At 40.7% G+C, this 25,807-nt stretch overlaps 3 protein-coding genes across 4 annotated transcripts; all 3 read left to right on the forward strand.

Annotated features, from left to right (window-relative positions):
* The first annotated feature begins 853 nt into the window (after positions 1–853).
* Positions 854–5,014, forward strand: LOC133715250 (CBL-interacting serine/threonine-protein kinase 9). 2 transcript variants are annotated; one of them, XM_062141673.1, is made up of 15 exons: positions 854–1,363; positions 1,736–1,798; positions 1,889–1,960; positions 2,085–2,192; positions 2,308–2,388; positions 2,640–2,693; positions 2,779–2,904; positions 2,990–3,079; positions 3,285–3,407; positions 3,555–3,662; positions 3,757–3,873; positions 3,983–4,039; positions 4,192–4,266; positions 4,482–4,555; positions 4,639–5,014. In XM_062141673.1, the coding sequence occupies exons 1-15, from the start codon at positions 1,184–1,186 to the stop codon at positions 4,643–4,645; spliced, it is 1,335 nt and encodes a 444-aa protein (XP_061997657.1). In that variant the 5' UTR covers positions 854–1,183; the 3' UTR covers positions 4,646–5,014. The 2 variants fall into 2 exon arrangements, with proteins under 2 accessions (XP_061997657.1, XP_061997658.1); XM_062141674.1 differs by having other exon boundaries at positions 1,223–1,363; positions 1,889–1,940.
* Positions 5,015–7,268: 2,254 nt separating this feature from the next.
* Positions 7,269–9,672, forward strand: LOC133715249 (3-ketoacyl-CoA synthase 1). Its single transcript, XM_062141672.1, has one exon. The coding sequence runs from the start codon at positions 7,661–7,663 to the stop codon at positions 9,263–9,265; it is 1,605 nt and encodes a 534-aa protein (XP_061997656.1). The 5' UTR covers positions 7,269–7,660; the 3' UTR covers positions 9,266–9,672.
* A 13,189-nt stretch (positions 9,673–22,861) lies between these two features.
* LOC133716785 (uncharacterized) lies at positions 22,862–23,395 on the forward strand. Its single transcript, XM_062143443.1, has one exon. It carries the CDS (start codon positions 22,862–22,864, stop codon positions 23,393–23,395), a length of 534 nt encoding a protein of 177 aa, XP_061999427.1.
* The last annotated feature ends 2,412 nt before the right edge of the window (positions 23,396–25,807 follow it).

The raw sequence follows: 25,807 nt of genomic DNA on the forward strand, positions 1-25,807 counted from the left end.
TGTAAAATATAAAATATGAATTTCATTGCCCCCTATGAATATTCGATTGCCGGACTCGTTTAGAACCACACTGCAAAGTGCAAACTTCATTCCATGACCACCCAAATGGTCTGTGGGCACAATTCTATCATCCCACGTATTTGAAAGTTACATGATGAGTGAGCTCTATTCATGTGGAGCAACACACTCCATTCATATAGGAGAAGTTACCCGGAAGGGCCCCCGCCTAATGACCCAAATCAACTTCTGAATATCCAAATATCCCCTATTTATATTTGCAGCCTTATCTGTGAGTGAGATACGTCGTGCTTTGTCTTCCCTCCATAATTAACAACCTCACAATTACATTATCATCCTCGTCTGTTTGGCTTATTATCAACAATGTCAGTAGTCTTGGACAAGAAAACAAAGGAGTTACATACCAATGCTATCGATGAAAATGGATTAGCTACCGAATTGGCTATTTGCCATTTTCTACCGTAAATTTCCAGTGAGTGCAAGAAAACCAACTCAGTTAACTTGATTCTATATACAAGGGCGGATCGATGGAGTTTCAAATTCATATTATTTAAATAAAAAAAAATATAGTTATGATTATGATTCTAAATATAGCTATAACACACGTATGATGATTATTCGCGCTCCGCACATTATTGTCTTAATGCGGTAATGTGCGGAGAGCGAATTACTGATGCGTGCTAATATAGGGTCAAAAATGAGTGAAAGCAGAGTCACCATCATCACCTTGTTTATGGTCAATAGGGGGAGTCCCAATCTTTTTCAGCAGGTGGGTATTTTGGGAAAAGAAGGAATGAAATAATTGATGAAATAACGACAAAATAGCAATGCAGGCAGCCATGGAAGAAGTGGAGCTACTGCATGTGGGTGATTGGCTTCGGATGAGAGCAGTACAAAATGGATTCGCATCCTCATCCTCCTTTTATGGGCCCCACACGTCCTCAACACGTTAATCATCATCAGCCTCTTCTTCTATATTCTCCTTCTTCTTCTTCCTCCTCCTCCTTAATTGCCACTCTGCTCTTTCTCTCTCTCTCTCTCTCTCTGTGCCACCCAATTGCCCAAACCGTGCTGAAACACCGACCCAGTAGAGCAAAGATCTCATCTTGAACCGCCGGAGCTCGGACCCAGTTGGGAAAATTTGAGCCTTGATCATCGGTTGAGGATGAGTACAGCAAAGTCGCCGAGGATGAGGACCCGGGTCGGGAAGTACGAGCTGGGCAAGACTCTCGGGGAGGGCACCTTTGCCAAGGTCAAGTTCGCCAAGAACACCGAAACCGGGCAGTGCGTCGCCATCAAAATCCTTGATCGTGAGCAAGTACTCAAGCACAAGATGGTTGAACATGTATGTAACTATCTTTTGTTTGCTTTATATATATATATATATAATTATGTTTGTATAGCCTCTTCATTATCATCGTCATTATGAATATTGGATTATTGATTGAGCTGGTGATCATCGTGAATCATGGAAACAGAATTCTCTGGCTTTGGTATTGTTTATAGTTTTTACTCGTAGAAATTGGAGGCAAAGTGTGTTTTTAATCAATAATTAATGTTTGATTTACTATAGGTGGGCCAGCATATGTGTTGATACTGTTTTTTTTTTTTTTTGCTGGGAATATATGAATAGTGTTTGAGTTGGTTGTAGGTTTGTAAGCAGGACGAGAATGTAGAGATTGGTATCTGATTTTTGTTTTGGTGCTTGAATTGGTAGATAAAAAGAGAGATATCGACAATGAAGCTGATCAAGCACCCGAATGTCACGCAAATGTTTGAGGTACCATATGAAATGATATGCAATAGATTGCAGGAAATTATTCCTGATGGATTTCTGAGGATTCTTTTTTGTGTTTGTGTTTCTGCATAGGTTATGGCAAGCAAAACTAAGATCTACATTGTTCTCGAGTTTGTTGATGGGGGTGAGCTCTTTGACGAAATAGTAAGCAATTGCTGTTTGAACCTACGTGATTGGGTTGCACAAAACTCTTTCTTTCTTTTCTTAGGACACAAGTCTTATGTTCGATATAGAAAGCATTCCCCTTATCGCCTTTTTGTTTGCCTAGGCCAAAAATGGGAGACTGAAAGAGGACGATGCCAGGAGATACTTCCAGCAGCTCATTAATGCCGTGGATTACTGTCATAGTCGAGGCGTGTACCATAGGGATTTAAAGGTTTGACAGACTTACTAACTCTGTCCCTGAATTCATTAGTTACTGGGTGTGTGCAGGGATGAAATTTTGGTGTCTAGGGTATTAATTTGACTAACTCAGACTACATCTTTTGCAGCCAGAAAATCTTCTCTTAGATTCATACGGTGTCCTTAAAATATCAGATTTTGGATTGAGTACATTTGAACAACAAGTGCGGGTGAGTAATTTCTTTTGTTGACTCTATATTTAAGTCATATCCTGTTGTGAGATGTAGGTTAGTCACATTAGAGCACAAGAACTTCCCTCTTCCTATGAGGAGTGTTTGTGATGTTGTTGTTGATCAGAAATTTTAATTATGAGCTTGTTATGTTATCTTCTTCAATACTTGCCTTTGATTTTATCCAATTCCTATAAGACCATGAGTCATATGAAATGCTCAAGCAGACACTGCATACTTTCTCGTTGCAGGAAGATGGGCTGCTTCATACTGCCTGTGGGACTCCAAATTATGTTGCTCCTGAGGTATGTACTTCTGACTTCATGAAACTAGGTAATTGCATTGGGGTTTTTATCTAATTATTTCTCAACTTTGGTGTGTATGTATTAGGTTCTCAATAATAAAGGATACGAGGGTACATCATCTGATGTTTGGTCTTGCGGGGTGATCCTCTTTGTACTTATGGGTGGTTACCTGCCTTTTGATGAACCAAATCTCATAGCTCTGTACCGAAAAGTATGTATAATCAAGCTTTAGCTTCTGCTGTTTGAAAGAAAGGAATTTCATATAACATAACAGAGAATGCTACTGTGAATTTCAGATATGCAAAGCTGAATTTTCATGTCCATCATGGTTTTCATCCAGTGCAAAGAAACTGATACACCGTATACTTGATCCAAACCCTGCTACGGTGAGCTCCAAAACCCTGTTTCTGTGCCAAAAATATTTCTTGAATCCTAGCTATCTTCACATATGTTCTTGAAAAATTTAATATCATTGTTATATAAGCTGTGGGCATACAAATTCTGTATTATGGTGCATATATCTCATGTCAACTTTCATCCTATTTTATTGAAGAATAGCCTGAATAGATGCTCTTTCTTCACTTTATGCAGAGGATGACAATTCCCGAGATATTAGAAAATGAATGGTTTAAGAAAGATTACAAGCCAGCACAGTTTCAAGAAGAAGACAATGTAAATCTTGATGATGTGGATGCTGTTTTCAACAAATCAAAGGTAAGACTTTTAGTCACATCTCAGAAGTCAATATATTTCTCCCAACCGTGAAGTCTGTGCTTCTCTTTATTCAGAAGATTGCGTGAGCAAATTTGATTATCTTTTGAAATTTCTCGCTTGCTAAATCAGTTTTTTCTTTGGTTGCAGGAAAATCTTGTAACAGAGAGGAAAGAGAAACCTACATCAATGAATGCTTTTGAGCTTATTTCGAGGTCACAGAGTTTCAATCTAGAAAATTTATTTGAGAAGCAGATGGTATGTAGCATACAATGTCCCTAATTTCTTTGTAGCGCCCAGAATTATTCTGATAATAATTGCTGCTTTCTGGTCATTTGGAATTCCATTATAGGGTCATGTGAAACGAGAAACCCGTTTCACTTCTCAACGCCCTGCAAATGAAATCATGAGTAAGATTGAGGCGACTGCAAAGCCTTTGGGCTTTAATGTTCACAAGAAAAACTACAAGGTAATGAGTTTTACTCATTCTGATGTTACACTGGATATGACTTGTTGCAAGCAATCTTATAAAAATAAAAAATGGTACAAATCTTTGCTAATCAAAAGCCATTTTTCAGATGAAGTTGCAAGGTGATAAGCATGGAAGGAAGGGTCACCTCTCTGTAGCCACTGAGGTACAGACTTGGCATATGTGATATGTTAGACTTGTTTGAGTACTTGTATATTTGGGAAAAGAAAATGAAACTCTCATGTAGGACGGGAGCAACTAGATAAAGTAAGATGTAAACTTTGTTATAATCGGTCTAATTTCATCTTGTTACATAAGGTGTTCGAGGTGGCTCCCTCCGTGCACATGGTAGAACTCAGGAAAACTGGTGGTGACACACTAGAGTTTCACAAGGCAAGTCAACACTAAATTTCACTTTGAGTTTTTACGTTTCTGAGAAATTGTAGGAAAAAGGAAAGGAATCAAATATCATGATCGACTTACATACAAATCATGAAATGCATTAACTTTTGTCCATCATTTTTCCTTCCCTTTCTCACAAATCAAACAAGAGGATTGTCAAGGGCCGAGTTGTTATTGCTGATTCTTTTTAATCTTTGTTACTTCAGTTCTATAAAAATTTCTCATCGGGGTTGAAAGACATAGTGTGGAAATCTGAAGAAACTACTACTGAAGAATCAAGGTGATAAATCCTCTCTGTCTTAATCTCTGAGAGTTGTTCTGGAATGCAGGCAAAACTGACACTTTAATTACTCGTCTGTGCAGGTCATAATAAAGTCTTATCTTTTCCGGGTCCGATTGATTCTTCTGACCAATTTTGGCGTATAATGCTGAGCCATATATACAATGTATAATGATGGTACATGGAAGGCATGGGAAACTGGGAGCATGTGGTATTTAGTGTAGTCTGCAGTAACCAGATGGGAATCCTCAAAATTGAGGTCGGATGCTTACCATGTTAACTAATTATATGAACCAAATCAATCAACTTTTTCGAGAACATGATTGCAGTTCATTATAGTGAAGTCAGAAATTCTTCATATTCTGTAATTGAGGAATGAACATTCCATATCTATCTTCTCGGATTTTAAGTCAATTATGCGATACTTTGCTTGGTTAAAGTATAAATTCTCTTCTCACACATTATATCCTTTTAAGCATGGCTTGAAATTGACTTGGTCCTTACGGGTAGGTCGTGTTATGTTGCTACCTACTATCTCGGTTATTAATGGCTTGACACTCTTCTCTAAAGAAAAAAAGAGCAGGAACCACGAACTTCTGTATGAGGGAGATTATATCACTAGACCAAATTGTACTGGACCGAACTTTTGTATTTTTTTTTAACAAAAGAAAAGATCATTTGTATTGCTGAAAAATACTCAACACCTAAAGTTGCCATGGTGTTCTAGGGTTTTCATCAACACCCAACTACCCACGGACAAAATCTCAAACATTAAAAATGAAAATTTTCATGAACGTGCTATATCAGTTAGAGCCCAACGCTCCTCCCACTGCTTGGAAGCTTACGGTTTCATGTTCTATTTCACTCCCTGATGGGGCTACGCCCGGGGGTACTCAAGAATGATTTGATCCTTACATTTGCATTGTTGAAGATACTCATTCGATCGGTCGCTATAACGTTGTACTGTTGTAGGGTTTTCATTAGCAACCAACTACCCGCATATAATCTCAAACATTAAAAATGAAAAATAATGTTAGATTAGAGATCCTTAATAGACATAACTAGAGTACTCATAACCCCACTCTGCTTTGCTTGGTGGACAGAAGTCCCTATCCAAGCTTCTCTTATTTATTAGATTGCTGTTGCAATTAATTTGCAAATGCCCTATTGTTAGGTGATGGTTAACAACAGGTATTATAACATTGATATTGGACCATTTGTATGGTGCAACTTGATATCATTTATTGAATTAGGTTCTTGTTAGAAGCTACAGTAGCTATTGGTCATGGGTCACTCTTGCTTGGTTAAACATTAATTCTCTGATCAATTACCAGTTAATTAAGACCAATCGTAATGGACATGTGATGGAGAATTGTTGAAGATGACAGCTAGGAGCACCAGAAACCAAACCCAGATTTTGTGTCTCACATACAATTCATGTACCTAGAACTTGGCACATAAGAGCGGACACGCGTCTTTTTTGTGAAATAAGGCTCAATAAAACGGGTTTGTCAAATAATCTTGTTAGAAAAAATGCGAGATTGCTTTGACAATAATAGTCATTGTAGAGAACAAGGTCCACCCTCATTTCCAGAGAAAAAGGACCGGTTACTCGTTTAGAGTAGGACGTGTACTTTCAGGTCTTGCCTTTCTTTGTTGCTATAATTGAAAGAGTTCTAGTTGTATACATTAAAGGTGTGATATTAGGTTTTAGTTGTTTATATAAAGATAGATCCATGGGAATTCATTCATTCATCGGGATTAAGTGCCTTTGGTTATAATCACTAGTTTAAACGAATCGAGATTTTTTTTTTTAGTTTTTGGAAATGGTTAATATGGTGGGAAAGTCAAACTTCTAAACCCTTCAAGTTTCCAAGTTTCCAAGTGAGAAAATCGACAAAAACAATGAAGCGTAGCTTTCCCCTTCCCTACAAGGCTACTACTGTTGCCGATTCATTAAAGATGACAACAAGATGCAGAAAGTCATTACCAAAATTTTATTGTTTCAAGTAACTGAGTCCTTCGTATCCGAAAAGCTTAAACCAAAGAATCAATCAGTAGCATACGTCAAATAAATAAAACTAAATTTCTCGGACGTGATAAAAGAGCACACGCACAATCAGATCGACGAGCTTCGTCTTCAAGTCTAAAATCTCGACTTAAGAAAATGACACAGTGGATTAAATCGCAACGAGAACGAACCATAAAGGATAAAATGGTAATGTTTTTGTTTAGTTTGGTGGGAAAGTAATGTTAAAAAAAAACACGACTTCAACCATGTTCTTCCAATTTATTGTTCCTTGATGGCTGGTCAGCTCACACACACCCACCAAAGCCACCACAAAGTAGTACAACTTCCTTCCCTAAACCGCCCCTCGCTTCCTTCCTCTTCCACATTGCCCTTATTAGGTTACCCTCCAAATGTTATTGACCAATAACCAGTAGAGTGGAGCCTTTCTCCTCTTTTTACCCATTTCACCCTTGCATATGTGGAAATGTCAAGAATGTGCAACTCCATGAATACCCCAAAAAGAAGAAGACCCAAAAGAAGAAGACCCCAGATTCCATAGTCAAATTCCTCTTCCCCCCCACCACAACATAAACCCCCAAACAAAAAAAAAAAAAAAAAAAAAAATTGAGAGACATTTCCAAAACCAGAACCTTGGAAAAACTTGGACCCAAAATCCCTAGCATTAATTTAGTCTTATACTAAAACCTCTGGTGGTTGAGCTATCTTCCTATCCAACATCATCCAATCATCCCCCTTGTTAGAGAAACTACTCCTCCATTAATTCAACACCATCATTCCAGCTTTCTTGCAGTAGCTTGCTACTTAATAATTCTCTATTTATCGTATGCCCTGGCCATGTGGGTACTACTGCTCTATTCTCTCTATATATAACTTCCCCTATTCTTCAGGTTCACACCTCACTCTAGCTTGGCTAGCCGTGTTGGGCTTCTCCAGCTCAATCAAATTCCCGGCACCATATATATACCTCTTCATGGTTTCCCAGCTCAAACAGCTTGAAGACCAATAACTAGTTTTGTTTCGGGTGTTTTGACATTTTGGCAGACACACGTAGAGAAAGAGAAAGCAAATCATTAATGGAGAGTAACAGCATAGAGATGGATAAGGAGAGACTTACTGCGGAGATGGATTTCAACAAGGACTCCTCCTCCGCCGTCATCAGAATCCGGCAGCGGTTGCCGGATTTCCTGCAGTCCGTGAAGCTCAAGTATGTGAAGCTTGGGTATGGCTACTCATGCAACCCAGCTACCATTCTCATGTTCCTTCTCATCGCGCCTTTGTTGGCGTCGGTTCTGGTACAGCTGACGGGTGTCGACATAACCCGGTTCGTCTCCGAGGTCTGGACCAACCAGGCCGTCCGGCTGGAAAGCATGGACGCCGCCACGCGACTCGCCGGTTCCGGCCTGGTTCTCTTCTTCTTAGCCCTCTACTGGTCCAAGCGGTCCACACCTGTTTACCTGGTGAACTTCTCCTGCTACAAACCCGACGAGGAAAGAAAAATGTCGATGGAGGATTTTCTCAAGATGACGGAAGAGACCGGCGAGTTCAGCCCTGACTCATACGAGTTTCAGAGACGAATATCGAACCGGTCCGGTTTAGGCGACGAAACATACCTAACCCCAGGGATTATGTCAAAACCACCCAAACTCTCCATAGAAGAAGCCCGTTTGGAGGCCGAGACCGCCATGGTCGGCGCACTCGACTCCCTCTTCAAAAAAACCGGAGTCAAGCCGAAAGACATTGACATCCTCATCGTGAACTGCAGCTTGTTCAACCCAACGCCGTCGCTGTCCGCCATGATCGTCAACCACTACAAGCTCAAAACAGACATCAAGAGCTTCAGCCTCGGCGGAATGGGCTGCAGCGCCGGCCTAATCTCCATCGACCTCGCCAAGGACCTCTTGAAAGCCATCCCCAACTCCTACGCCGTCGTAGTCAGCACCGAGAGCATCACCTTGAACTGGTACTTCGGCAACGACAAGTCGATGCTGCTCCCCAACTGTATTTTCCGGTCCGGCGGCGCCGCGATCCTCCTCTCCAACAAGCGCAAGGACCGCGCCCGGTCCAAGTACGAGCTCGTCCACACCGTCCGGACCCACAAGGGCGCCGACGAGCGGTCCTACCGGTGCGTCTACCAGCGGGAGGACGACAAGGGAAAGGTCGGCGTCTCCCTCGCGCGGGAGCTGATGGCGGTGGCCGGAGACGCGCTGAAGACGAATATAACGACGCTGGGGCCGCTGGTGCTGCCGTTCTCGGAGCAATTCTTCTTCTTCGTGACGCTGATCAGGAAGAAGTTCTCCAAGGCGAAGGTGAAGCCGTACATACCCGACTTCAAGCTGGCGTTCGAGCACTTCTGCATCCACGCCGGCGGGAGGGCGGTGCTGGATGAGATTCAGAAGAACCTGCAGCTGACGGAGAGGCATATGGAGCCGTCGAGGATGACTCTGCACCGGTTCGGGAACACGTCGAGTAGCTCGCTGTGGTACGAGCTGGCGTACTCGGAAGCGAAGGGGCGGGTCGGGCGGGGAGATCGGATCTGGCAGATCGCGTTCGGGTCGGGTTTCAAGTGCAACAGCGCGGTTTGGCGGGCGCTGAGGCCAGTCGCGGAGGGGGACGCGCTGGGGAACCCGTGGATGGACTCGATAGATAGGTACCCGGTCAAGGTTCCGGTTGAACTATAGCGGATGTCCACGTGGCGATAGCCAATCTCTGATTGCCATGTGGAATTATATGTGGCGGGGGTTTTATTCTGCTTTTTTTAGTATTATTTTTTACATTACTATTTTTTTTTCTCTTTCGGGTCAGACCAGAAAAAACAAAACAAACGAAAAAAGTCTGTGAGGGGGACACTGACATTATACTGGACTTTTTTGTTAAATAAATTTTTTTTTTTTAAAATAAAAGATCTGTTAAAAGAAAAACACATTATGTGCCTTCGTCAAAATAACTGACGAAGAAGGAATTAAAGAATTAGCGATTACAGCTCAATCATCATTTACTGCTATTATTGTAATTGATATTTCCATTGTAATTTTCTCCCTATTTTAAGGGACTATCTAATGAAATGAGTAGACCAATTCCCATTTTACATTTACACGTTATCAGCACAAGTCTCTAGCCCTAGCTTCAAAAAAAAAAAAAAACCAAAACCATAGAAGAATTTTTTTTTTCTTCATGCCGCCAGCCCACACGAGTGGAGGTGTGGTTGCAGACGTAGCACCTGCCAGCCTCCAGTCCAACCCACCTGCAACGGCGCTGCTCCCTCACCCAGCGCACACCCGGCCTCTTGCCCAACACGCACGCCTCCGATCCAGCCTCCGCCTTACACGAACCCAGAACCCAAAACTCATCTAGGTCATCCACCCAAATTGTTCTTAACATCGCTACAACACCTCCATCAGACCCAGACTACCAGATCGGACCTTTAGTCGCTCCATCAAACTCCGACGTTCGATCGAATTCAATCGATCCATCAGCCACTGCATTCAGACGCCGGTCGAGAATCTTGCGTCTCCCCGTACAGACCTCTTCGTCATCGACGAGCCAGCGATCTAGAACGGAGACGTTGCAGTTTGCGTGACCCGACCCAGAAAAGAAAAAAAAAGAAAAAGGCGGCCCAACAAGAAAAGAGAGAGAGACAGTAGGCCCTGCGGTCCACTGCAGAAAAGAAAAGAAAAGAAGAAAAAAGGGAGAAGTTGTTGGATCATAATTCATATACATATTTGTGCCCTAAAACATGGAAATTACTTGTTCTAAAGTCCAATTTAATGTTGACTAATCCAATTCCATTATTTTCCTAATCTTGTACTTTTACTTAACCTTTGTGTTTATTTATATATATTTATTATGTTTTCCTTATCATGCTAGGAAGTGATGGAGAAGTATGGAAAAGCACCAAAAAGTCAACCTTAGCACATTTTCCACTATGGCTAGGAGAAAGCGAGCTAGACAAGAAAGGAGGACGGCAGCCTAATCAAACGAACTCCAAATGAGTTGAAACTTTCCAGATCCATTCTAGACATCCTAAGGATCATTTCTTATGAATAGTGTAAGAGCTAGTTCGGAGTGGAAGGCCTTCAAAAGATCGGTCCAAATTTCTGACTAAAAGTTGAAAACGGCAAAGCAGGACCTATACGGATTCCGGCAGCATTTCCGGCCAAACCACGGTGAACTAAACTCTGAAATTTTACCAGGATGATTTGTACTTATCAAGGAACATTTGGTATGAAGAAGTTAAAGGAAAAATCCGAAGTCTCAGTGGAGATTCAATTGAAGGAAGCTTCAGAAGTAGAAAACAAAGTCAAAACATGGCAGTTTGGCCTAGAACCTTCTTTGGCCGGATTTCTTGTGCATTTTCGGAAGGTTTATGATGCTGAAATTATCAAGGAGATCCCTAGAAGAATCCTACAAGACAATGGCAAGATTAATCCATCATATTATCTTGTGGATAATAGGCATTGCTTGCACACTTTCTCTCCCATGTTTGTCACCTTGACTTTGGTGAGCCAAAACCACTCCAACACTCTTCATTTCCATGTTTCTCATGGACAACAAAGAGAGCAGTTGCTCCTCTCTTCTCCTTTAGCCATATTTTTCTACTCTACACTCTAATAGCTCATCATTACTTCCCTCTTTTCACTCCATCTCTTCCATACTATTTTCCCTTGTTTTTAGGATCTATTACCACTCTCATACTCCACCTCCATGCTTCGTACAATGCTTGAGCTGCTCCCTTTTGCTTCCATTCATCATTTTACTCCTCTCTCTCTCTTCTCTATATAAGCATCCCTTCATCACACTCTTGAGGTATCACCCATTCCACCCCATTACATCTTTTTTCTCTCTATCTCCACAACAAAACCTCCATCTCCACCTTCCAAAATCCAAACCCATAATATCCATACTCCTCAACCTCCATCACCACCACCATTACTCCATCACTACCACTCAAAGTTGGTCAAATGAGCATCATATCTTCATCACCATTCCATTCACCATTACCATCAAGAAGCTTATCATCCATCCATTCCACCATCAAGGAGGATTCAAGGAGCATTGAAGGAGGAAAACAAATGAGGAGCTAGCCATTGATTTGTCAAGCTTCAACTAGTTCATTCTTTCCTTAACTCTTTGATTTACCTTGATGTACTTTATAGATTTAATGCTAATTTGTATGATTATGAGTGAGTAGTTACTTTGTTAGGGCTAGGGTTGAAAGCCCTAGCCAAACTTGTATGAATTGATGTTTTAATTGACATTTGATGTTATTTGTGATTTTAATCTTCATATGCTAATTCAAGAAGTGAATGCATTCATTCAAACTTAACTACTTTAGATGTGTTGTGTTTGTCATCTCATGAAAAAGTGTTTAGGGAGTAGTTAACCTTGAGCATTGATAGCATGATAGCATCCTCTATGAGCATGTGAAGGTTGTGAGTTAAAATCACCTAGATCTAGGATTGGTTTGCTTGCATGATTATCTAAACTCAAAGCTTTATGCATTTAGGAACAATGAATTGAGACTTAACCGGTAATAGGATTTGTTCTTAGGTAGTTAATTGTAGACTTATCCGGTTGGAATTGATACCATTAAAGGAGTTTAAGCCTTTGTAGTCTTATCCGGATGCAAAGAGGGTAATTGGGAAATTAGAATAGCATCACTTGTATTTGAACTTCAATACTTGCAAGGGAGGTTAGTGGTGGACAATCCAACCCCTAACTTCATCCATTATATTACTAGTTTAGTTTAGAGTAGTTTAGTTTACATTTGAGCATTTATTTTAATTTGGTTCACCACTCTATCCAACAAACAATTTCACTATCACCACAATGCACATACTCACCATAAGCCTAGATTTCCTTGTGAATTTAGGTTTGTGATTGTACATTTGCATATTCTAGCTCTCCTTAGGTTAACACCCTAGCTAGTGAAAGGAATCCAATCCTCGTGGGTTCGACAACCATTCTTAAATCCCTATACTATTACTTGTACCCCTTATACTTGAGGGTGGCTATTTGGCTAACAGAAGCCCCAGTTTTTCTCAAGCCCAAAAATATTGCTACGCACGCCTGCATCAACACGCGTGTGCGCTAGAATCGTTCTGTTTTCTCGAAACCAAGTATGTTCTCTTTTACTTATTTAACTTCATACTCTGGTAAAATGTGGAATCAGCATGCATAGTGAATTTTACATAATTATGTTTAAGCATGCTTTATTTATTATGAAATTTTGAGCATGTTTTGTGAATTTTATTTACGCTTATATAATTATGCCTACGCATGCCTTTATATTATACTATTGTTTATATTTTATTTTGCGCATGATATATTATTGATGTTATTATGTGTAGCATATATTTGGTTATATATTATTTGTGAATTTTGAGCATGTCCTGTAATTTATGTTACTACCTTCTATAATTGTTTTATTTAGCATGTTATATATAAATTGAGTTTTGCACTGATAATGAAAATTCATGCGCATTATAAATACATAATTACAGTGATAAAGTATTTTCACATAGCATTGAAAAAAAAAATGTGACCATTACGAATCTTGGTCTTGAAATCTAATTCATATTCTTGGAAAATAATTCACGTGGATGTCTCTATGACTGCGTAATTTATATATCTTCTCTCTTGTTTATGTAGATGGCTGATCCAACTCGACTTGAATTTGATATTTTGGACTCAGAAGGTCTTCAGAACCATCATTGGGTTTCTGATGTGGAAACTGCCTTTGTGGCAAAAGACAACACTGCCACCATCACCGACCCCAAATACGATGTACTGTCTAACAAGGTGAAAGCAAGTGCCTTAATGTTTCTAAGGCGACATATTGATCCTAGCCTGCGCTAGGAGTACCTTCAGTTAAAGACACCCAAAGAACTGTGGGATGCCCTTAAGGGACGTTTTGGGAACATTCATGACACTTTGCTCCCAGAACTGACCGTTCAGTGGAATGAAATATGCTTGCTTGACTACAAAAGGGTCAATGACTTCAATAAGGACATGTTGCGCCTAAAGACACGTCTCAATTTATGTGGAAGGGAACTCACAGAAGATGATATGATCCAGAAGACTCTTTCCACTTTTTCTACTTCAGCACTTATACTAGCGAACCAGTATAGGCTGGAGTATGACAACAAAAGAATCACAACCTTCAATAAGCTGATCAACCTACTGCAAGTGGTTGAGAGGCATAATGAGGTTCTTTTGAACAACAATGCCAGGCCCGTTGGGATAAAGAAAATTTTCGAGGCTAATTATGGCAAAGTGAAAGGTGGAAAGAACCCCAATGCAAAGGGGGTAGGACATGCTGATCCCTACCCACGTGGCAACAATGCACCACGTGGAAAGGGACATGGGGGTCGTGGCGGCCCTCCCAATGTATGGCGCAAAAATGGTGGTGCTGGCCCTAGTGGTCATGAAAACAAGGTGCAAAAAGCACCTAAGAACCCTTCAGTCAAAAAGGAAATAGTGCAATGAACCATGCTATAGGTGTGGAGTTATTGGGCATTGGTACAAGAACTGCCAAGCAAGCAACAGAGTAGCAGCCACTTACAAGAGGTATAGGGAGTCTAAAGAACAAGAGGCTCACTATATGGAAGAAGAAGACCATGACCCAGATGTCAACCTCACAATTGCAGACTTCAATGGCAATAAGGAACTTGCTCAGTCAATGGATGCTCTAGATTTTGACTGATCTGCTTTATTTTGTTTTCCAAAGACAGTTGTGAAGGCATAATGCCTCATTTTTTTAATTCGAACAGTACATGAACTAAAGGTCACTGTGAATTAACGTGTCTCACTTTATACTAACTACACTTTGGTACTTGGACTATAAAACCCGACTACATTTAAATACACGCCGTTAATAACACCGTTAGTTGGCATGTCACCTGACATATTTTTAAGGGTAAAATTGTCTCTTGACTATTCACCTTATTTTTTTAACTATCCACCTTTAAAAAGTCAATATTTTTTAATAAAAATGATAAAAAAAAAAATAGGTGGTGCGATCATGACCGTAGATCCACCTTGAATTTTTTTTTAAAAAAAAGAAGATTTCTTGGGGTTGTTCCACCGCACGAATCGAACCAAACATCACCATCCTTGTCGGCGTGTTTGGAATGCAAGGGAACTGGAACAGATTCGGCTTCGGCGTCAGCGTCGGCCCAGATATTGTTGTAAGAAAGCAAAGGAATAGACTTGGGGCTAATGGAGTTGTTGGGGAAGGCAGAAAGCGGCCAGGAATTGGAGGAAGGAGAAGATGGGTTTTTGCCGAAGTGAAAAGCACCGTTTGGGATCTAAGGGAGGACTGTAAAAATGGATTGCTGGCGCTGGTGGGTCTGGCTATGGGGTTTAGAGGGGAAGGAGAAGGGGGGTGGAAGAAGCATATGAGGAACTGTTGGAGCAAAGTCCCATTTGGATTTTGGCCCTGAGAATCAGATAGTGCGAAAGGGTTCTGGGCCATAAGCTAGCCAATTGCATCAAATCGTTCTCACCAAGATCTTGTATCAAAAGATGTCCCATGATTTTGATGGCATTTTCAGGCGCCAAAGCCTTGATCTTTCCGAACAGTAGGTTGGTGACTTCATAAAAGAACCCATCTTGGATTTTTGGTCTCTCTCTCTCTCTGTGTGTTTCTCTCATGGTCCATGGGTTTGATCTGAGCTTTAGAAAAGATCTGAGCTTTGGGGTCTCTCTCTCTCTACGTTGGGTGTTATGGTGTTTTTGAATTGGTAGTGTATTATGTGATTGGTTGGTGAGAAATATAGATTGAATTGGTAGTGTTTTCTGGAGATTTGTTTTTCTGGTTGCTGGTTGCCAGGTGAGGACGACCGGTCTTGGATCCGTTATAGCACCGGAAACATCTTCAATAGCTGCAGCTTTTCTGCAGCGGCGGGTTGGAGTAGTGTTTATAGCAAAAGCGTGGTTGTGGCATTTTGTTCTGGTAATGGAGCATGAATCATATGGTTTTGTGATGTTAATGCTTGGAAATATGGCTGTGCTAATGTTGGACTTGGTTGGGGTTCTGATGAATGTGAAGGAAGAGATCCGAGGCTTCCAATTTGATATTGGCACCAGATTAATGGCGCCACCACTAGTCGTTTAACTTGAAACTTCAGAGAGAGAGAGAGAGAGAGATAGAGAGAGGGAGAGAGAATACCAAACTACCCTCTAAAAAATTCAATAATAACAAAAGGTTAATAGTGTTATTAACGGCGTGTATTTAAATGTAGTCGGGTTTTATAGTTCAGGTACCAAAATGTAGTTAGTGTAAAGTGAGGCACGTTAATTCACAGTGACCTTTAATTCAGGTACTGTTCGAAAAATTCTCCCAAATAGAAATACTCTAAAGAATATGAGATATATTTTTTGAATTATTTAATAATTCCTCCCATTTACTTGTAGGAATGAATCGAGGAGAACTTGAGTGCTTAGTTGATAGTGGGACTACCCACACCATATTATGAAATATGAAATTATTCATTGAATTAATAGCCTATAATTCCTCTTTGACTACGATGATTGGATCATCACAAGTACTAAAAGGGCGAGAAACTGCCAAATTTTTGCTGCCTAACGGCACAATGTTTAAAGTCACAGACGCTCTGTATGCACCAAGAGCTAATCGAACCTTGTTAAGTTTCAAAGATATTCGTGTCAACGGTTATCATATAAAAACCCACTGTGAGAATGGAACCGAATTTATATTACCTCTATTGAATGTGGAAGGAAAGACATTTTAGAGAAACTAATGAGTCAATCTAGTGGATTGTACCTCACTACTATTCGGATAATTGAATCCTATGCCGTCACCAACAATGAAATGTGGGACACTGACTCATACAAGCTTTGGCATGACCGCCTAGGGCATCCTGGTCGTGACATGATGATCCGTATTTTAAAGAACTCACACGGACATCCCTTCTTTCGGGTGAAAAATAACATGAGACAAAAATCCACCACACTGTAAGGTGTCGGTCCTAGTACTGCTCAAATGCAGTCGTTGCCTTCTGAAGTACCAGAAGCACTACCCCCTCCTATTATGCCTCATTGACTATTTCAAAGGCACATCACTCGTTTTGCAAAGCTTGCTCTTTAGCAAAAACAGGATCGAGACCTTTCTATATATGCTAAAGATACAAAACAAAACATTCCATTCTTACAAAGGATATAAGGAGATATTTGTGGACCTATCCATCCAGAATGCGGACCATTCAAGTACTTTATGGTTCTGGTGGATGCTTCGACACGCTGGTCACATGTCCCATTATTGTCTACAGGAAATGCTGCATTTGCAAAACTCCTAGCACAGATTATACGTTTAAGGGCTCACCACCCTGATCACCCTATTAAGTCTATAAGGCTTGATAACGCTGGAGAGTTTACATCAAAAACATTTGATGATTATTGCATATCTATTGGGATTGATGTAGAGCATCATGTACCCCATGTGCATACAGAAAATGGTCTCGCAGAAGCCACCATTAAAAGGCTACAGATGGTGGCTAGGGCACTGGTTATTCGCACCAACCTGCCTATATCTGCCTGGGGTTATGCAATATTGCACGCAACTTTACTTATTCGTTTCAGACCCACTGCTAGCCAACCATTTTATGCATACCAGTTGGTAACTGGATATGAGCCTGACATTTCACACTTACACATATTTGGTTGCGCAATATATGTGTCTATTGCGCCCCCACAGCGCATAAAAATGGGTCCTCAAAGACGATTAGGTATTTATGTTGGATACAAATCTCCAACAATTATCCGCTATTTGAAACCCTTGACAGACGATCTTTTTACCACTAGATTTGCGGATTATCACTTTGATGAGACAGTCTTCCCGTCATTAGGGAGAGATATGAAAAAGGATTTTCCAAGGGAACAACAGGAATTGTCGTGGTTTGTCCCTACTCTGTCTCATTTTGATCTCCGTATTTCACAATGTGAAAGTGAAGTGAAAAGAATAATCGATCTTTAGAACGTAGCAGATTCGATGCCTGATGCGTTTACTGATATCGTAAAAGTGACGAGATCATATATACCAGCTGCAAATGTGCTTGCAAAGTTAGAAGTCCCCAACAAGGGCATGGCGCCGCAGTTAGAGGCCCTACAACCACACTTAGTTGAGGCCGTGGCTCCCCGAAGGAAGAAGGGGAGGCCACTTGGTTCGACCGACACTCACCCAAGGAAGAAGAGGGTGAGTAAGGCACAAACTGATCCATTAATCATCAATGTAGAGAAACCCTCTCATGAGATTGTCTCTGATTATAGTTATGTCCATGAATCAATACTGGAGGACGCTCCGATGTTTGAAATGATTCCAGAGAACAAAGAAATCTCAATGGATTATGAGAGTGTGTATGAATTGATGGAAAAATCTTCCATACACATTGATGATGTATTTGCATGCACTGTTGCTCAAGAAATCATAGAGCAAGATGATATTGGACCACGCTCTGTTGCAGAATGTCAACAAAGAGCAGATTGGCCTAAATGGAAAGAAGCAATCCAGGCAGAACTAGATTCTCTAGCAAAGAGACAGGTATTTGGTCCAGTAGTGCTAACCCCACCAAGTGTAAAGCCTGTAGGACAAAAATGGGTCTTTTTCAGAAAGCGTAATGAGAAGAATAAAGTCCTAAGGTACAAGGCTCGCCTAGCTTGTGGCGCAAGGTTTCTCATAACACCCTGGAATTGACTATGAGGAGACATACTCTCCCGTAATGGACGTTATAACGTTCCACTACTTAGTTAGCTTGATAGTTTCCGAATGACTGGAAATGCAGCTCATGGATGTGGTTACTTCATATTTCTATGGGGATCTTGATTCAGAGATATATATGAAAGTGCCTGATGGCCTTGCATTACCTAAGTCAAGTGACTCTAAATCACAGAGTGCATTTGCAATTAGGTTGAAACGCTCACTTTACGGATTGAAACAATCCGGGCGGATGTGGCATACCCGTCTAAGTGACTACTTGATTGCGAAGGGATATAAGAACGATGAATTATGCCCCTGCATATTCATAAAGAAAACAAGTTCCGGATTTTCAATTGTAGTTGTATATGTCGATGATATGAACATAATGGGTACTCTTGATGAAATAAGAGAAACCGCGAGCTACTCGAAATCCAAATTTGAGATGAAGGATCTTGGGAAAACTCGATTCTGTCTGGGCCTTGAACTAGAACACTGAGTTTGTGGAATACTAATCCACCAGTCTGCGTATGTCCGAAAGATGCTTAGGCGATTTAACATGGACAAAGCGTACCTTGCTAGCACTCCCATGATCGGTTGAAGTTTGGATGCAAAGAAAGATCAATTTCGTCCAAAGGAAGATGACGAAGAGGTGTTGAGAGCTGAAATTTCCTATTTAAGTGCAATAAGCGCATTATTGTACTTAACCCAATGCACTCGACCAGACATTGCGTTCTCAGTGAACTTGTTAGCTAGATTTAGCTCAGTTCCAACGCAACGTCACTGGAACGGTATCAAGAAAATTGTTCGATACCTAAAAGGAACCATTGACTTGGGACTGTTCTTTCCCTACAGAGAGACAAGTGTTAGCATTGAAGCCACCCTCAAGTGCAAGAGGTACAAGTTATAGAATAGGGGATTAAGTAAGGATGTCGAACCCACGAGAATTGGTAAATCCTTTCCTAGCTAGGGAAAATCTAAGGAAAAACTAGAAGAATATGCAAATGTACAATCACAAACAAAGGCTCACAAGTGAACCAAAATTCATGGTGAGTATGTGCAAGATGGTGTGTAGATATTTGATTTTGATTTTGAGATTGGTTTGTATTCAAATTGAAACAATGAAAGCAAGTAATATAAACTAAGCTAAACTAAACAAGTTGTTATCAAATGGATGGGAGTTAGGGCATCGGGTTTCACCTTTTGCCTCCCTTGCAAGCATTAAAGCAATTGAATATGAATGATGCAAAGCTAATTGTCCAACTACCCTCTTAGCATCCAGATAGGACTACTAAGGCTTAAACTCCTTTCATTTTATTAACTCTAACCGGATAAGTCTAGAACTAACTACCTAGAGACAAATTCAATTACCAGATAGGTCTCAATCCTTTGCCCCTAAATGCATAAAGCTTAGAGTTTAGGTAACCAAGTAAGCAAACCAATCCTATCTCTAGGTGATTTTAGCTCACTACCCTCACATGCACACATGGTGTGAATGCTCCCTTTTTGCCTAAAGGTACTCAATCTCTAGGAAAAACTTCATGTCATGGCAAACACATAACTCAAATTGATTAGGTCTAAGTAATGCATTCAACTATTGACTTAGCATGTGAGAATGACAACATGAATTTGCATCAATTTATAAACAAAAGCATCAATACAAGCAAGTTTGGCTAGGGCTTTCAACCCTAGCCCTAACTAATTCACTACTCACACATAGCTAGATACACAAGCTTCAACATTCTATTAAACATCAAATACATAAAGAGATAGGGAGTAAAGGGTGACTATTGATGATGCCGGAAGAGGTGGTGGAGATGGGTCTCCAAGAACATGATGTGGTGGTAGTCACCTCATTCTCCTTGCTCCAAGCTCTTGATATTGGTAAGAATAGCGAAATTTGGAATCTCTAAGGTGAGTTGTGGTGTTGAGTGGTGGAGGAAATGGAGAGGGTAGTGGTGGAAATGGTGGTTTTAGTGGTGGAGATGGTGGTTTTAGTGGTGGAAATGGTGGTGTCTTCTCTAGAGAAAAAAATGGATCTTGGATAGGATGAAGATGATTGAATGGAGTCAAGAATGCTGAAGAATTAGTCTTTGGCCTCTCTTTGATCAGCTTGTATGTCCTCCTTGGTCCCAAAGTGTGCAAGAGATGCTCTTACACCATTGTCTCCCAAATGGTCCCAAATTGGCAAGGTGACAAAAGGACAAGGTGTAGGGAGATATTTAAATTTCAAGTGATGGGAGATTCTCACAACCATGGTCCTCCTTTGCTGGAGAAAGGACCCTCTATGAGTGGCGGCTCGCTGGAAAAGTCGCCAAAAAAATCACCGGAAAAGTCGATTTGTAATTTTCTTCCAATCTCCGTGTCTTCTTCCCTTAGCTTCAAATCTTCGCATTTCAATCCTCAAATAATCATTTTATTCTCAATGCAAGGTTTCCTACAAATAAAAGGAAATGGATTAAAAAGGGTAAAATTGCATGGAAGACAAATCGATTTTCATAATTATGGGGCACAATTGCATAAGTAATTTGTGACTCAACACCCATATGTCATGTATAGTTCTTAAAATTTTTCCTTACCAGATCAATCTTTATCCCACAATTTTATTGTTTCAAAGCAACATGTCATTCCGTCCTCAGCACTTTTTAACTATGGACCCCAAAAACATAAACCATGATAGAATCGATCAGTAACATGTCACACCAACAAATCAAAATTTGTTGGATGTGACAAGCAAGCATCCGTAACTAGATCGACTAATTTCATTTTAAAATTTCGAAAACCCGACGATATATTTTTTGAGGATTTAAATTGCTACGAGAACAAACAGTAAAGGATAAATGGTAATTTTCTTGATAGTTTGGTGTGGAAGTAAAGTCAAAAACTGGATTTCAATTTATTGTTCTTGATGGCTATTGGCTAGTCAGTAGCCTACAAATTCCTTACACCGCCATTTGCTTCCTGCCCCTTCCATATTGCCATTCTTCAGGGTCACACCCCACTCTAGTTGGCTAGCCACATTGGCCTTATTTTCTTGCTCAACTACTTCCCAGAGTATGTGTGTGTGTGTAACTTATCTCTGCTAAGGAGGTCCTTAGATATTAATATCTAAAGATTTTCTTGATAGACCCACTTTTCGATCGCATATCCACATCTCGACCGTTCAGTTTTTAAGTCCTAATGTATAGATCACTTATGCAAATTTTCAGCCAAATTGATGATCATTAAGGTACCGAACTAGATTAAATCAACGAACAAACCGAATCTCTCCAACTTGAACCGTTCGTGTTCATAATTGTAAATCGCAGTTTTGAATACCTTAATGATTATCAATTTGGTGGAAAAAATTGCAAAAATAATATACTCATATATACCTAAAAACTGAATGGTCGGGATCTAGATATGCGATCGAAAAATGGGCATATCTAAGGATCTTCTTAGCAGAGAAGGACTATATGTGTATATATATATATATATATATATATATATATATATATATATATATATATATATATATATATATATATATGGGATTAAACGAATTTTAATAGCTGCTGTTCAATTTGTCTTGTTATTCCTTCCTTGCCTTAGAAATGCATTGCAAAGTTGCAGCCCTCTCACGAATCAAATTGCTTCAGATTTATGAGAATCAATAACCAAAAACCACATCTGCGTTATTTTAACACGTTACGAAATTCTCCATCCTTCTCTTGGAGAAGCATATTACAAGGAAGACCAATTCTGCAGGCCAGTGTACATTGGCATGCACATCAACATGTGGAAGGATCGATGGGTTCCTGACTGTCAACAGTTCATGATACAAAGGCCAAATAATTGTCCTTTTGAACAAGTCTCTGACCTTATTGATCACCGTTCTCGGCAATGGAACCCAACATTGGTCAACATGCTTTTCTTTTCTGAAGTAGCACAAAAGATTTTGTGCATTCCACTTGGCCAAAGGTACTTAAATGACAGACTATGTTGGAGCCCAGAACGCAATGGAATGTATTCGGTAAAATCAGCCTATTGGATTGCTCGATCAAAGGTTCTTGAGAATGCTTTAACCTCTTCTTCACGGGGAAACCCATACGTACAAAGTCTTATGGCAGAGCCTATGGCAAGCTAAAGTGCCGGACAAAGTGCAAATATGTGTGTGGCGTGCATGCCAAGATTTGCTCCCCACCAGGGCTAGGTTACAAACTAAAGGCTATGATGGTGATCTACGGTGCCTTCTCTGTAACCACCAATTTGAAGATAATGCACATGTGTTATGCAAATGTCTGTTGGCTACTGCTGTCCTATCATCGCCCCCTTTCAGCCTTGGCAATAGTCTACTGCCGAATCTCAATTTCAGAGAATGGATGCTTGAAAGAGCTTTGTCTTTGAACAAAGGAACTTTTGAACAGTTGATGATGGTTCTCTGGGCAATGTGGACGAATAGAAACAGTCGTCTGGGTAGAACAAGGGACAAAATGCAGCTAGCATAATTTGCAGCTCTCTTGCTTGGCTTGAGGAATTTCATAAAGCTAGAAATGTGGATCGCCGACCAAAGCAACAAAGGAAAATGAAGTGGAAGCTTGCGGAAAATGGCCAGTGGAAATTGAACGTTGATGGCAGCTATTTGCCCAACTGTGTCAAAAGTGGTGTAGGTGGCATCCTTCGTGATAACACAGGACAATTCAAAGCTGGCTTTGCTATACCTGTATTAAACATGGCTTCCCCGAAGCAAGTCGAGCTGCAGGCTATCAAACAAGGATTACAACTGCTTCAAACTCTTCAAGTTGGCAACACAATTGTCGAGACTGACTATCTCCAGGCTACCTGGGATATTGCAAACCTGAATCATGAAGCTATTGCTAATGGGGCTCTTATTGACGACATCAAGGTTGCTGTAGATGCTTTACATAATGTCTCTATTAGTTATGGGTCAAGGACAGGCAACGCAGTGGCCCATCGATTGGCTGGAATCGTGTATGAAGCCAACACCAGTATGTTCTGGTTTGACCAAGTCCTAGAATGTATTCTCGATGTATTAAACTATGATGTAATTGTGAGCCCCCGGAAAAGTTTATCAAGCTTAAGTGAAGTAGTTCGATAATTTACTTATCGATCTCGATAAACGTTAAAGTACTCGAGAATATTTTTTTTCTTTTCATAAAGTGAAATCCTCAATTTAGGAGTTGGATAATAAAGTACACGTCACGACGAGTTCGTCAAAATTTTCAGAGAAGTTTTCAGATACTCGAGCTATTTATCTTGACTTTCCGAAGTTTTAGGATTTTGGAAATTAATTAAAGAAATGGAAAATAAGTGGAGCAATCCTAGCCTCCCATTTCCCCCACTGCTTGATCCTAGCCGTCCATTATTAATTGGACAAGTCTATATAAGGCTGTGAACAGTGGGAAGAACCAGAAGAATCGAGAGAGAGGGAGAGCTCGGTGCTCTCTGACCCGAGACGCAGCACGACCCGAGAGAGAGACTCGACCGGAACTTCCATGTCCGGCCACCCCATGACGGCACGCGGGCACCCACGTCTTCATCTTTGCGTCGCCTACCTCCCTACATCCTCAGATCGTCCATGCATCGACGGTGAACGGAGAGGCAACGATTGGAAGCTCCGAGACTTCTCCGGTGAGCTCTGCAATTCCTGGCGGTTTCGACCACCGTTTAGACTACCTGTGGTATGGAATCTCCTCCCCTCGTCTTCCTTTACATGTCTGCGTAATTAGTTTTCAGTTTGGATTGGGTTTTGATGGTTTGCGTTTCTGGGTAGCTACGGCTCTACCGTGTTCATCGTTACAGGCAACCTTTCCGGCTCTTCTTGGCTTCGTCCAGGCTTCATTTCATCTGTAGAAGAAGACTAATCAAGAATTGTTGGGTTGCATTTCATCGAAACCATCAGCTCCTCACTAGTCGAGTTCCGACAGTGAGTTTGGCTCGGTTGCAGTCGATTACCGAAGGTATAATTCCAAACTTTGAATTGAAAGATTGCTCTGGTGATGAATTCGAAATTGTGGACTGAAGAGCTCTTGAATTATTTCTGCTTGGGTATTATGGTTACTGTTGCCGGTTGGGTTTAGTTGAGTTTGGGAGATTATGTTGTGTTGGCAATACGATGTACTTTGCATGTACAGAGTGTGTGTTCATGTTTTAGTTTGAATTGGTTGAGTTGTGAATTGAGAAATTGGTAGGGTTGTGTTGAACGGGTTATTTGCCTTGAGTTGAATAACTTGTGGTCATCAAGTTTGATGTTTTGATCGTACTATTATGGTTGTTGGTTGTTCGGTGTTTTTGATGACTTTTGTTCAAGACTAGTTTTGGTATTAGTGTTGAATTGAATTATATGGTGGAAGTGGCCTAAAGTAATGTATGGGTGTCCAGAGTAAATTAGATACACCTATATTGAGTTGAAAATATGTTAAAAAAATATTGGGTGTCCATAGTAATTCCGTCGAATTACTATGCGATACAATCGTTAAGTAAAGTGAACTTATCTCGTTGGTCAAACTGGTCAATATTGGTCAAACTAAGAAGTGCCGGTCAACATAGTCAAATGGTCAACTCCTAGTCAAACCAGGAAAAGTTGGTTTGGACGATTTATTAATCGTCGAGATTTGTATAATTGTTCAAGAGATATTAACTATTGAAATGTCGGAACTTATGACTTCAGTTACCCGAGGAACGGAAGGTTCGCGACTCTCGGAGTACATAAGAGAAAGCATCGGAATCCAGGTAGGGATTCATGACTCTTCTCGGTTAGTGATTTTCTTATATTTTGTTATTAAAATGATGCATGTAAAGTGATGTGGCTTGGTTAAGTTAAAATGCGAAGAATACTAACCAAACGGTATGAGGAATGTGATGGCTTGAGAGCGAATGGGGCACTGACTTCCCTGGGTTCGATCCCCTAAACCTCCGGAGGGTTAGTTACACCGGTCGAACAGTGAGCGATCGCAAAGATGACCTGATTCCGTGTGTGTAGCTAGGTAGTGGACTCTCTCGCTACGCTTACCTGGTTTACAAATTAGTTTAGGTAAGGTCGTGTAGTGGGTCTATAGGACCGGCCATCGGGTAAGATTCAGCGCGCATGTCTACTTGAGTACCTTGCATCGATTTTTGAGTCAGAAAGCATTTTTATAAAGTTTGTCGTTGTTTTAACTACGTGGTTTAAGCATGTTTTCATACTGGAGCGCTCCAAAGATTTATCTGTGATTTTCAAAGCTAGTCGAGTTAGAGTTTCTGTTGAGCAGCGAGGACGAAAGCTCACCCCTACAACAGTATGGATGCATGTACTGTGCACTAGTGACGGGACAGTGGCGGATGGAGCTGGGTGTGCAGAACAAGTTCGGTAAACCCTTGTCTGGAGTTTGATCTAAATCCTTTTTCTCGAACTTCGTGTTTCGGAGCTTGTTGCTTTCTAGCCTCGTGTCAAAAACAGTTGAATTCTCTTTCATTGAAATTCATACCTCGTGTGAGCCTTTACCCAAGTTCTGGATGAACGAAATAGATT

This window comes from Rosa rugosa, chromosome 6 (genome assembly GCF_958449725.1).
Source record: "Rosa rugosa chromosome 6, drRosRugo1.1, whole genome shotgun sequence".
NCBI classification, from domain to species: Eukaryota; Viridiplantae; Streptophyta; class Magnoliopsida; order Rosales; family Rosaceae; genus Rosa; species Rosa rugosa.

Coding starts and splice junctions, on each gene's coding strand:
- LOC133716785 (XM_062143443.1), top strand. CDS start 22,862: ATGAAGTGGAAGCTTGCGGAAAATGGCCAGTGGAAATTGAACGTTGAT.
- LOC133715249 (XM_062141672.1), top strand. CDS start 7,661: ATGGAGAGTAACAGCATAGAGATGGATAAGGAGAGACTTACTGCGGAG.
- LOC133715250 (XM_062141673.1), top strand. CDS start 1,184: ATGAGTACAGCAAAGTCGCCGAGGATGAGGACCCGGGTCGGGAAGTAC. Junction 3,663..3,756: donor ATTTATTTGAGAAGCAGATG/GTATGTAGCATA, acceptor ATTCCATTATAG/GGTCATGTGAAACGAGAAAC. Junction 4,040..4,191: donor ACCTCTCTGTAGCCACTGAG/GTACAGACTTGG, acceptor TTGTTACATAAG/GTGTTCGAGGTGGCTCCCTC.